The sequence below is a fragment of the Neophocaena asiaeorientalis genome, unplaced genomic scaffold (genome assembly GCF_003031525.2).
Source record: "Neophocaena asiaeorientalis asiaeorientalis breed wild unplaced genomic scaffold, Neophocaena_asiaeorientalis_V1.1 scaffold346, whole genome shotgun sequence".
In the NCBI taxonomy this organism is placed as follows: Eukaryota; Metazoa; Chordata; class Mammalia; order Artiodactyla; family Phocoenidae; genus Neophocaena; species Neophocaena asiaeorientalis.
In genome coordinates, this window is record NW_020175400.1 from 1,739,749 (window position 1) to 1,753,374 (window position 13,626).

At 45.7% G+C, this 13,626-nt stretch overlaps 1 protein-coding gene across 1 annotated transcript; it reads right to left on the bottom strand.

Moving 5' to 3' along the window:
- Positions 1 to 2,657: 2,657 nt before the first annotated feature.
- On the bottom strand, positions 2,658 to 13,498 carry GDPGP1 (GDP-D-glucose phosphorylase 1). The gene is made up of 3 exons (XM_024766504.1): positions 13,143 to 13,498; positions 5,275 to 5,331; positions 2,658 to 4,176 (listed from the first exon to the last, which is right to left on the bottom strand). Exon 3 carries the CDS (start codon positions 4,165 to 4,167, stop codon positions 3,007 to 3,009), a length of 1,161 nt encoding a protein of 386 aa, XP_024622272.1. The 5' UTR covers positions 4,168 to 4,176; positions 5,275 to 5,331; positions 13,143 to 13,498; the 3' UTR covers positions 2,658 to 3,006.
- Between the last annotated feature and the right edge of the window lie 128 nt (positions 13,499 to 13,626).

Below are 13,626 nucleotides of genomic sequence, written 5' to 3' on the forward strand. Positions count from 1 at the left end.
CTAGCCACCTTATAACATCCCTCAACTACCGGGGACCAGCCCTATAGGAATAACTGGTGCAGAATAACACAAAGCAAATGAGAAAACACTTCCCCAAAGAGAAAGGAAACTAAGGAGCAGCCCCAGGGAATGCACGGCAGTGGCACTCTCAGAGGGCAAGGCATTGCCAGGGTGGCCTGCTGGAAGCCCCCGCCCCACTGCTCTGGCCCTCAGGGCTGGGAGGTTCATTGCTCTCTGCTTTTTCCCCTCATGAGCTGTGTGAACTGAGTATTTCTGAGCCTCAGTGTCCTTAACAAAAGGGTATCTTTTGGGAATTGTCTGGCGGTCCAGTGGTTAGGACTTGGTGCTTTCACTGCAGGGGGCACGGGTTCGGTCCCTGGTCGGGCAACTAAGATCCCACAAGCTGTGGCCGAAGCCAAAAAAACAAAACAAAACAAAAAAAAAATAAGGGTATCTTTCTGAGGATTTAATGAGGTGAGAATGTAAAAGCACTTAACAGTGTCTGACCTCAATAAATGCTGTTATTGTTACCCTCATCTCACAACTGCTCTCTGCATGCCCCTTCGTAGGGGCTTTTTGAGCGCTTCTAGCAGTCTCTCGCTCTCGCTCTCACTCTTGCTCTCGCTCTTCTCCCATAATTCGTGGGATAGGTGATAGTCTCAGCTCCCTGCTTGCCTTCTCTCAAAATAAGCCTACAGACACTTTTTTTTGCTAACCACCACAAAGACCCAATTAGAGGATAACAAAAATACCATGAAGAAGTAATATCTGGGGCTTCTGCCTGCCAGTGCAGGGGACACGGGTTCAAGCCCTGGTTGGGGAAGATCCCACATGTGGTGGAGCAACTAAGCCCGTGTGCCACAACTACTGAGCCTGCGCTCTAGAGCCCATGCTCCACAGCAAGAGAAGCCACCGCAATGAGAAGCCCGTGCAACCGCAATGTAAAGTAGTCCCCCCAGGCCCCCTCCCTCCAAGGGGCAAAGAAACAGAGACCCAGTGCAGCCAAAAATAAATTAATTTAGAAAAGAAAAAGAAGTAATATCTTCTTGTGGACCCTGGTCTATCTTTCCTGACTTTCTTGCTGCCATGCAGGACCCCACACTGACTCTTAATGGATGTGGAGTGCTAGGCTAAGCTGCTTAGATGGCTGGATCATTCAGCCGGCTCTACTGTTGGCTCTGAAGCTCCCAGTCTTCCCCCTAAGATAGGCTCACCTGCCCTGGAGGGACCAGCTGAGCTTGCTTCCAGGCAAGCAGCATATATTGAGATAGGATGTGGCCAGCAGACACTTCGTTCAGATAACAGAAGCTCCAGAGACCCAAGAGGAGAATATTTCCATTGGTGCAGAAGCCCCTGGCCATGGGGCTTCTGCACCAATGGAAATATTTAACGTTCCAGGCACATATTTAACAGATATTTAACGTTCCAGGCACTGTTCTAGTACCTGAACCATCATTTCTTGCCTGAATTGCCACCATTAAGCAGCCTCTTAATTGGATTCCCTTATTCTATTTTTCCTTCCTTCATCCATCCATCCATCCGCTGCAGCTTAAGTATTCACCCTAAAATGCCTATTTGTTACTCCCCAATTTAAAACTCTTCAAGGTTTCCCATTAGATCAAGTCCAAAACCCCTTAGTACAAAAGACCTTCCATCAAAAAATAAAACAAAAAGCAAGCAAAGCGGTGGAGAGGCCCTGAGCTGGACTGTCCCTTCTTACTTACCTACTGTGCTCAAAGCCCAGGGCTCTGGATACAAAGGGTCTCCTAAGTGTTCCATATTCAAGCTCAGAAAAGCTTCCATAAATCCCCTTCTGGACGATTCACAAAGTATTCATGGCTAAGAAGTACCACCACAAAGAAAACCTATTTGACTTTTACTTTTTGTGGAAAAACTTATTTGGGGCCAGAGAAGGCTTTCCTCTGAACATTAATCCTAAGGAAAAACTGGGGAAATCCTGGTATTTGGACTCATCACCTTCGACACACAAAGTCCACTTAACTCTAATGGTCATCTGCACTCCCTTCAGAGAGTGAGCGAGCAAAATAAAGTGATGTTATTGGAGCCCATATTTGCAAAGGCTTGCACAAAGAGGCATTAGGCTGAAATTACTGCAGTGTGCCCAAAACATGAGGGTGACCAAAAACCGTTTATAGGAATTTAAATGTTAAACTGATTTTCTTATGAAATGGATATTCTGAATATCCATGATATTCATCAGAAATGATGCATATTCTGCTTCATCTCAATGAGACTTTATTAACGTGGCAGTCACACGTGCACAGCCCCAGCTCAGCTTCAAGTGTCTGATTGCCTGTGTTGCAGTCCTGACTCCACTACTTTTGAGCCATCTGACCTTGGATAAATTACTAAACCTCTGTCAGCCTCCATATCTTCGTCTGTTAAATAGGGGTATTAAGAGGACCTGCAACTTTCAAGTTGTGAGGACACCTTGTTTTCACATGAAATGATGTATGTGAAGAACACTCAGCTCAGCTTTGGGGCTGAAGGAAAATTCAAGGTGGCCAGGTAGGCGAAGAATGTGCTATAAATAGGGCATATGGATGGAGGGGACATGTGTAGGGACAGGATGAAGAAATACAACTCAGTGGTGGGCAAAGGGAGAACAGGCAGAGAGGCAAGGACAGAGGAAGTGATAAACTATCACTTTGCTAAGATTTAATAAGACAGGAAGAGAAAAGTTGGCATATACAAGTCAGGAGTGTGTTAACTCTTGCACACACTCCCTTCTTAACAATAGGCTTGACACTCCTGGGGCTTATCTAAGAAGAAAGGTGAAAAGCAGCAGATACATCCATGAGGGCTCATTCATTCGATTTACTCCAAGGTATCCTCCTCCTTAAAGAGACCACTTACCAGTTCTTTATCCCTCCCCTTAGGCTGAGACGGGTGAGAAGGCATTCATGAAAGTGCCCACACGATCATGATGGACAGCTTTCCGGAAAGAGACTTAGATCTGTTACAAAATAAATACTTCTGGAAGGATTACTGCTCCTCCTTGGCTATCAAGGCCACCAGTGCTGCCTGCACCTCTCCCGCCTGGGCTGGGGGCAGCAGACAGTCTCGGATGACAGCCAGAGCCGCCGCCTCTGTCAGGCTGCTGAAGTCCTGGGACGTTTTGACAGGGAGGTGCCCGGCCAGCTCACAGAGGGCAACATTGAAGGCCTCGCCTTCCTTTATCCCAAAGCTGGACTTCCGGGCCCAAAGAATTACTCGGACCCCCGTGAGGGCTGAGGAAGATGATGTCTTTCCAGGTGGAGCCCCCCGGGTCACAAACAAGTTATGTGCAATCTCGTGGTCAGCCAGATAGTCAGTGGCCCGACATACCCTGCTTATCAAGGCTTCCAAGTCGGGCCCTGGCCCGCTTGTGTAAAAGAGGAAGCCAGGAGCTGGGAGGTCCTGGAGCAGATGCAGACGGCCCCCAGGATCCAGGGGTTTGCTTGGGGCCCCCTCCACGGGCAGTCTGTGGGCCAAGTAATAGCCATGCAGGTGGAGGTGGTTCACTGAGGCCAGGCCACCCAGGCTGTTGAAGCCGACTCGGAAGCCTGGGTGTGAGCTCAGCAGCACAGCTTCAACCCCGGCCTGCAGTGCCCCTGGCAGCAGGCGCTGGGGGAGCCCTCGGGTGGGCTCGGGCACCAGCAGCACGTGGCCCCACTCCAAGGGGCTGACATTGATCACCACGAGGATGTCGTCTTGCTGGAGAGCAGCACTAGGGAGATCGGGCTCCCGGTGCAAGCGGAAGAGGACTTCTCCTGGCCGGATCTGGTTGAAGTTAAACTGTTCAGGGTCAAACGCCTGCCTCACGCTCCTGATGTTCTGGGGGCTCCTTCTTTGCACACCTCGCTCCACATTCAGCTGAGCAACAAAACCCACAGCACCAGGAAGGGTTTGGGTCTGCAGCTCCCCCAGACAGTAGCGGAACAGCCCCAGCTCCATCCGCTGCCTCCAGGCCAAGCAGAGGGCAGAGTCAAAGCGAGACAGTGGCAGTGTGTCCGGAAGGCTGGGTCCGCTCCTTGGCCACTGAATCCCTTCTGGCACAAGTTCCTTCTGCCCATAGACAAAGTCAGGAATGCCGTGCCCTCCCCAGTCCTCACTGTTTGGAGGTAGCAAATAGGAAGTTTCATTTGAACCATGTGGAATAGCCATGGGGCTGACCTGAAACAATCATAAGGTGAAAAATACATGATGCTATCCCATTTCCAAAGATTTTATTTATTATTATTTATTTATTTATTTGGCCATGCCACGCAGCTGGCGGGATATCAGTTCCCTGACCAGGGGCTGAACCTGGGCCATGGTAGTGAAAGCCCCAAATTCTAACCACTAGGCCACCAGGGAACTCTCCTATTTTTATTTTCAAATAACCTTTACTTTTTGCTCTGATTACAAAAGTAATATATGCCTCTGGTAAAATATTCTGAAAACACAGAAATCACTCATAATTATCACCCACAGATTAGCATACATTTTTACTGAATTAAAAATATAAATCAAATTCTTTCTCTTTCTAAAAATTATATATATTGAGTAAACTTTCTTAATGGATTAAAAAAATAAAGATAAATTACAACCCTTATTCCAGTGCCCAGGGAAAAATCACAATTTACATTTAGCCTCATTTTCATATGTAGGTGGATCTTGACTTTTTTTTTTTGCCTGTGCCATGTGGCATCTGGGATCTTAGTTCTCCAACCAGGGATCAAACCTGTGTCCCCTGCATTGGGAATGCGGAGTCTTAACCACTGGACCACAGGGAAGTCCCGGATCTTAATTTTTTAACAAACCTTTAACTGCTGTACATTTAGGTTGCTGCCAATTTCATACCATTATATACAATGTTGTGATGAACATCCTGTGTATCTATCTTTGTAGATGTTTTTATTTTCCTTTAAAATAAAATCTTTGTAGACCACTGGTCAGAGTAGGCTCATGGCTCAGGCTTTTGATAGGGTGTCAAACTGCCCTCCAGAAAACTGCACCAGTGTTCCAGTGCATGAGAATGGCCAAGGTTTCAAAGCTGACCACTCCTTCATGGGAACAGCTTTTCCACTGTTGTGTAGTGATTCCAAATGGCCATACATAGAACCATTTGGGTGAGGATGGCCCATCATAAGTGCCCTAGGCCAATCCTTTAAGGCAGAAATATAGGTGCCTGTCTTCATCTCCCACTGGGCCCCTGGAGCCCTGTGGACCCAGAAGTGTCAGGGAGATGACCTGCTGTTGGCCCAGATGGGACTTCAGAATGAAGCTTACCTCAGTAGAGTTGCCTCAGTACAAGTTTGGGTACTCTCAGCTCTGCTGGTCCAGAAACTTCATATTAGTAAAACAGAAAAAACAAAGAACATACAAAAAAACATATTAAAAGTCAAGTTGAGTTTAATGAGTATAGAGTTTCAGTTTTGTAAGATGAAAAAGTTCTAGAGACTGGCGGCACAACGATGGGAATATACTTAACACTACTGAATTGCATACTTAGAAATGGTTAAGGTGGTAAATCTTATGCGTTTTTTACCACAATAAAAAAAATTTTTTTAAACTCGAGCTAAGCATAATATTGACAATAAAACATAAAATCTTTAATTATTGTATTGAAAGTGAGCCTAAGACATTTCTCCAAAGATACACAAATGTCCAACAAGCACATGAAAAGATGATCAACATCACTAATTAGGGAAATGCAAATCAAAATCACAGTAAGATACCACTTTACATCCTTTAGGATGGCTACTATCAAAAACAGAAAATAACATGTGTTGGCAAGGATATGGAGAAATTGTAACCCTTGTGCACTGCTGGTGGGAAAGTAAAGTGATGCAGCTGCTATGGAAAACAGTACAGCAGCTCCTCAACAAATTAAAAATAGAATTACTATATGATCCAGCAATCCCACTTCGGGGTATATATCCAAAAGAACCAAAAGCCGGGTCTCAAAAAGAGATATCTGTACACCCACTTTCATAGCAGCATTATTCACAATAGCCAAAAGGTGGAAGCAACTTAAGTATCCATCGACAGACAAATGGATAAACAAGATGCAGTATATACAGACAACTGAATGTTTTTCAGCCTTAAAAAGCACGAAATGCTGACATGTGTTACAACACGGATGGACCTTCAGGACATTATGCTAAGTGAAATAAGCCAGTCACCAAAGGACAAATACTGTATGAGTCCACTTATATAAGGGACCTAAAGTGCTCAAATTCATAGAGACAGAAAGTAGAATAGTGGTTCCCAAGGGCTGGCGGGAGGAGAAAATGAGGAATTGTTTGTTGTTTAATGGGCACAGAGTTTCAGTTTTGCAAGAAGGAAAGAGGTCTGGAGATTGGCTACCAAACAATGTGAATATATTTAACACTACTGAACTATACACTCAGAAATGGTTAAGGTGTTAAATTTTATGCTACGTGTTGTTTTTTTTTTAACTTTTGAAGACTGCCATATTTTTTTAAAATAAATAAATAAATTTATTTATTTATATTTGGCTGCGTTGGGTCTTTGTTGGTGCGCACGGGCTTTCTCTAGTTGCGGTGGGCAGGGGCTACTCTTCGTTGTGGTGCACGGGCTTCTCACTGCAATGGCTTCTCTTGTTGACAAGCAAGGACTCTAGGCGAGCGGGCTTCAGTAGTTGTGGCTCACGGGCTCTAGATCACAGGCTCAGTAGTTGTGGCGCATGGGCTTAGTTGCTCCGCGGCATGTGGGATCTTCCCAGACCAGGGCTCAAACCCGTGTCTCCTGCATTGGCAGGCAGATTCTTAACCACTGCGCCACCAGGGAAGTCCCTATGCTAAGAAAAGTGGTGTAGGCAGTAGGACAGTCAAACCTGGAGGTTAAGGGTAAGGTCTGGGCTATATACAAATTTGGAGTAACATTAAAAGCCAGGGGCTAGGACCAAGGACCTAGGGCCAAGATGATACCAAAAGGCTAAAAATATGAGTAAAGACATATCAGTCAATAGAATCAATAGAAGGTGGGTATGGGGCTTCCCTGATGGCGCACTGGTCGAGGGTCCGCCTGCTGATGCAGGGGACACGGGTTCGTGCCCCGGTCCGGGAAGATCGCACATGCCGCGGAGCGGCTGGGCCCGTGAGCCATGGCCGCTGAGCCTGTGCGTCAGGAGTCTGTGCTCCGCAGCAGGAGAGGCCACAGCAGTGAGAGGCCCGCGTACCGCAAAAAGAAAAACAAAAAAAAGAAAGTGGGTATGGTTGTATTTATATTCAAGTGAACTATGAGGCAAAAACAATACCTAGGAATAAAGAGGAATACTTGAAAGTGACAAATCATAGTGACCACACAACAGGACTGAACCTACATAGGAAAACCAGGAGAAAGGGCACACTGTTCGCATGTCTATGCTGTGCGAGGCATGGGTTGGGGGCTTTCCAAGTGCACTCAGGTGACCCTCACAACAAGCCTGTGTAGTCAGTATCATCCTGGCAGGAAGGTGAGAGATGTGGTTTTGGAGGCTGACAAGGTGTTTGAATTCTGGCTCTTCCATTCACTAGGGATGTAACCTTGAGCCCCTAGAACAAAGTCCATTTCCTCAGCATGGCCTCCGGGCTCTCAAGGCTTAGCGGTGCCTCCCCCTCTTAACCTCCTCCCAGACCACTCTTCCCCTGGCCCACTCTGCTGCTCACTCTTCCGAAACTTGCTCCTGCTCAGGGCCTTGGTGATTTATGTTCTCTCAGCCTAAAATACCCACCTCCCAGGTATTCTTCACATGCCTGGCTCATTGAGGTCTCAAACATCAAACAACAAATATCACCACGTCAGACAAACCCTGTGTGGCCATCCTATGCAATGTCTCAAGGAAAAGAGGAAGAGGGAAATAATATTACAAGCAGGGAATGAAATGTCTTGGAAAACAAAAAAAAGTTAGAATTCACAAATCCAAGGGCGGGTACTTTAATAAAAAAATGATCAATGAACAAACCTTTGAAAGACCCAACCAAGAAACAAAATAATTGTTTTGTTTAAAAATAGCACTACGAGTTATTTTTAAATCAGCCACTCAGTTTTATCACTGTGTCAAGGGTTGATCGGGCACAGGAAGGACAATATGCTAACCAGACTTACCAGGGACTGCTGGATGACTCAGAATAACTATTTAATAATTTATGGACTTCCCTGGTGGCACAGTGGTTAAGAATCCACCTGCCAATGCAGGGGACACGGGTTTGAGCCCTGGTCCGGGAACATCCCACATGCCGTGGAGCAACGAAGCCTGTGCACCACAACTACTGAGCCTGCACTCTAGAGCCCATGAGCCACAATTACTGAGGCCCACACGCCTAGAGCCCGAGCTCCACAACAAGAGAAGCCACCACAATGAGAAGCCCATGCACTGCAACGAAGACCCAAGGCAACCAAAAATAAATAAATAAATAAATTTGTATAAAAAAAAATTATACCTCATTAAAGCTGAAAACAAACAACAATAAAAGATAATTAACCTCGGAGCATGCCTCCTCAGCTTCTGGAAGTTCCATGACTGGCAGCGAACGCTGGTGCGAGAGCAGCCTACCAGGGAGAGAATCTGCAGCGACATATATACATGGAAGCCACCTGCCATGTGGAAGGTACCTTATGGAAAGACTCAAATGGCAAAGAACTGATTGAGACTTCCAGCCAACAAGCAGTGAGGAAGTGACCTGCTCAGTCCACCAGCTTGTGAGGAACTGGTTCCTGCCAACAACAGGCTAGCAGAGAAACGTGGCTGTGAATGGAGGGAAGGAAATGCTGTCAAAGCTTCAGAACTGGAAGCTTCAGACATGGATCAGAGAGTACCTTCAAGATGGTGGAGGAGTAAGACATGGAGAACACCTTCATCCCCACAAATAAATCAAAAGTACATCTACATGTGGAACAACTCCTACAGAACACCTACTGAATGCTGGCAGAAGACCTCAGACTTCCCAAAAGGCAAAAAACTCCCCACGTACCTGGCCATGTGGCAGAAAGGGTCTTGGTGCTCCGGCCGGCTACCAGACTGGAGCCTCTGAGGTGGGAGAGCTGAGTTCGGGACACTAGACCACCAGAGACCTCCTGGCCCCATGTAATATCAATCGGCGGGAGCTCTCCCAGAGAACTTCATCTCAACACTAACACCCAGATCCACTGAACGACTAGCAAGCTCCAGTGCTGGACACCCCATGCCAAACAACTAGCAAGACAGGAACACAACCCCACCCATTAGCAGAGAGGCTGCCTAAAATCATACTAAGTTCACAGACACCCCAAAACACAACACTGGACATGGTCCTGCTCACCAGAAGGACAAGATCCAACCTCATCCACCAGTCCCCTCCACCAGGAAGCCTACACAACCCACTGAACCAACCTTACCACACAAATCTTGGTACATTTAAGAAAACTGAAATCGTATCTATCAAGCATCTTTTCTGACCACAATGCTATGAGACTAGATATCAATTACAGGAAAAAAACTGTAAAAAATACAAACACATGGAGGCTAAACAATATTAAATAACCAAGAAATCACTGAAGAAATCAGAGGAAATAAAAAAATACCTAGAAACGAATGACAATGGAAACATGACAACCCAAAACCTATGGGATGCAGCAAAAGCAGTTCTAAGAGGGAAGTTTACAGCAATACAATCCTACCTCAAGAAACAAGAAAAATCTCAAATAAACAACCTAACCTTACACCTAAAGCAATTAGAGAGAGAAGAACAAAAAAACCCCAAAGTTAGCAAAAGGAAAGAAATCATAAAGATCAGATGAGAAATAAAGGAAAAAGAAATAAAGGAAATGACAGCAAAGATCAATAAAAGTAAAAGCTGGTTCTTTGAGAAGATAAACAAAACTGATAAACCATTAGCCACACTCATCAAGAAAAAAAGGGAGAAGACTCAAATCAACAGAATTAGAAATGAAAAAGGAGAAGTAACAACTGACACTGCAGAAATACAAAGGATCATGAAAGATTACTACAAGCAACTATATGCCAATAAAATGGACAACCTGGAAGAAATGGACAAATTCTTAGAAAAGCACAACCTTCCAAGAGTGAACCAGGAAGAAATAGAAAATATAAACAGACCAATCACAAGCACTGAAATTGAGACTGTGATTAAAAATTTTCAAACAAACAAAAGTGCAGGACCTGATGGATTCACAGGTGAATTCTATCAAACATTTAGAGAAGAGCTAACACTTATACTTCTAAAACTCTTCCAAAGTATAGCAAAGGGAGGAACACTCCCAAACTCATTCTACGAGGCCACCATCACCCTGATACCAAAACCAGACAAAGATTTCACAAAAAAAGAAAACTACAGGTCAATATCACTGGTGAACACAGATGCAAAAATCCTCAACAAAATACTAGCAAACAGAATCCAGCAGTACATTAAAAGGATCATACACCATGATCAAGTGGGGTTTATCCCAGGAATGCAAGGATTCTTCAATATACGCAAATCAATCAATGTGATACACCATATTAATAAACTGAAGGATAAAAATCATATGATAATCTCAACAGATGCAGAAGAAGCTATTGACAAAATTCAATACCCATTTATTTATTTATTTATTTATTTTAAAAAAAAATTTATTTATTTATTTATTTTGGCTGCGTTGGGGTCTTCAATACAGGCAGAACACTCTATGACATAAATCATAGCAAGACCCTTTTTGACCCATCCCCTAGAGAAATGGAAGTAAAAACAAAAATAAACATATGAGACCTAATGAAACTTAAAAGCTTATGCACAGCAAGGGAAACCATAAACAAGACAAAAAGACAACCCTCAGAATGGGAGAAAATATTTGCAAGTGAAGCAACTGACAAAGGATTAATCTCCAAAATATACAAGCAGCTCATGCAGCTCAGTATCAAAAAACAAACAACCCAATGCAAAAATGGGCAGAAAACATTTCTCCAAAGAAGATATACAGATTGCCAACAAACACATGAAAGGATGCTCAATATCACTAATCATTAGAGAAATGCAAATCAAACTACAATGAGGTATCACCTCACACGGGTCAGAATGGCCATCATCAAAAAATCTACAGAGAAAAAGGCAAAGACCTCCAAGAAGAAGAAACGCTCCAAGGTCAAAGCCGAGAGGGAAGCATCCCCTGTGGACCTTCCCATTGACCTGAATGAGCCCACGTACTGTCTGTGCAATCAGGTCTCCTATGGAGAGATGATTGGCTGTGACAATGACGAGTGCCCCATCGAGTGGTTCCACTTCTCCTGCGTGGGACTGAACCATAAACCCAAGGGCAAGTGGTACTGCCCCAAATGTTGAGGGGAGAACGAGAAGACCATGGACAAGGCCCTGGAGAAGTCCAAAAAGGAGCAGGCCTACAACAGGTAGTGGCAGGCCTGGCTGGACTGAGGTGAGCAGGGCGAGCTGTGTATTTATTGCATCGCCACCTGGACGGGCGCAGGGACTGCACGTGTAGCCTTCTGAAGACTGTTGGATGAGGAGCTGTTCCTCTCGTGGGATGACCGGGGTTCTCTTTGCTTTTCCGTTGGTGCACATGTGTAACGAGAGAGTGGTCTATGGATCAGCATTTCAGAAACTGCAAATATAGGTTTGAATTAAACAAACAAACAAACAATAAATGCTGGAGAGGGTGTGGAGAAAAGGGAACCCTCTTGCACTGCTGGTGGGAATGTAAATTGATACAGCCACTATGGAGAACAGTATGGAGGTTCCTTAAAAAAGTAAATAGAACTACCATATGACCCAGCAATCCCACTACTGGGCAAATACCGAGAGAACCATAATTCAAAAGGAGTCATGTACCACAATGTTCACTGCAGCACTATTTACAATAGCCACGACATGGAAAGCAACCTAAGTGTCCACTGATGGATGAATGGATAAAGAAGATGTGGCATGGGCTTCCCTGGTGGCACAGTGGTTAGGAGTCCGCCTGCCAATGCAGGGGACATGGGTTCATGCCCTGGTCTGGGAAGATCCCACATGCCACAGAGCAACTAAGCCTGTGCACCACAACTACTGAGCCTGCACTCTAGAGCCCACAAGCCACAGCTACTGAGCCCACGTGGTACAACTACTGAAGCCCGTGCACCTAGAGCCCGTGCTCCGCAACAAGAGAAGCCACCACAGCGAGAAGGCCGCACACCACAACAAAGAGTAGCCCCCGCTCGCCACCACTAGAGAAAGCCCATGCACAGCAACAAAGGAGCCAATGCAGCCAAAAATAAAAAAATTAATAAATAAAAAAAAAAGATGGGCACATATACACAATGGAATATTACTCAGCCATAAAAAGAAACGAAGTTGAGTTATTTGTAGTGAGGTGGGTGGACTTAGAGTCTTTTATCAGAGTGAAATAAGTCAGAAAGAGAAAAACAAATACCGTATGCTGATACATATATATAGAACCTTAAAAAAAAAATGGTTCTGAAGAACCTAGGGGCAGGAAAGGAATAAAGACATAGACGTAAAGAATGGACTTGAGGACACGGGGAGGGGAAAGGGTAAGCTGGGACGAACTGAGAGAGTGGCATGGACATATATGCACTACCAAATGTAAAATAGATAGCTAGTGGGAAGCAGCCGCATCGCACAGGGAGATCAGCTCGGTGTTTTGTGACCACCTAGAGGAGTGGGATAGGGAGGGTGGGAGGGAGACGCAAGAGGGAGGGGATATGGGGATATATGTATACGTATAGCTGATTCACTTTGTTATACAGCAGCAACTAACACAACAATGTAAAGCAATTATACTCCAATAAAGATGTGGAAAAAAAAAATTAACCGCACCTCCACCTCCTCCACACAGTAGCTTGTGATCCTCACCTTTTGGAACAGTGTAGTTTAATTCATTCATGCATACATCCAATAAATATTGAAAGCCTACCATGTGTCAAGCATTGTCCTAGGAGTTGAGAGGGGACAAGAGCAAACAGGTCAGCTGCCTCGCCCAGCATGCAGTCTGGACGCAGGGTGGGGTCAGAGGACAGCATGTAGGCTGGAATGAGTACAGCAGGGTGGATTCTTGAAAAGAGCCTTAGACTGGAGAGACGGCTTTGTAAATGACCGAGTCTAGACAAGTCACTGAACTCCCCTGAGCCTCTGCATTTCCAAATTTGTAAAACGGTAACTTACCTTGCAGAACTGTTGTAAGAACTGAAGCTATGCAGAGCGTTTCAGTGGGCCCTCAGTAAACGGCCTCAGTAGGCAGAAAGGTTATAGTTATTTCTGGAGAGGTGGTATGAGGGTTGCAACACGTACGGCAGGTGCTCGGTGGTAACGTCTGGGTGGAAAAGCCCTCGTTGGGCAGAGGGGCAGCCGACCGCCTCGGGCCACTCAGCGAGTCACGAGGCTTCTCGGTTACCCTTGCTCTAAACACTTCCCTAATGCCCCTTACCGGTCTCCACACAAAGCCGCCCCGCCCCCGCCGCCACGCAAGGCAGGTGAGGCGAACACGCTCGCCTTCCCCCGAAATCCTGCCGGGGCCATAGAGAGGTCGTGGCACCCTTAACGCCTGCGCAACCTGCACGCAGGCACGCGGCGCGGCCCGTCCCGCCCATCCAGGAGGCGGGGTCGTGCGGCCTGGGCTCCGCCCTGGAGCGTCGGGCTCCGCCCTGGA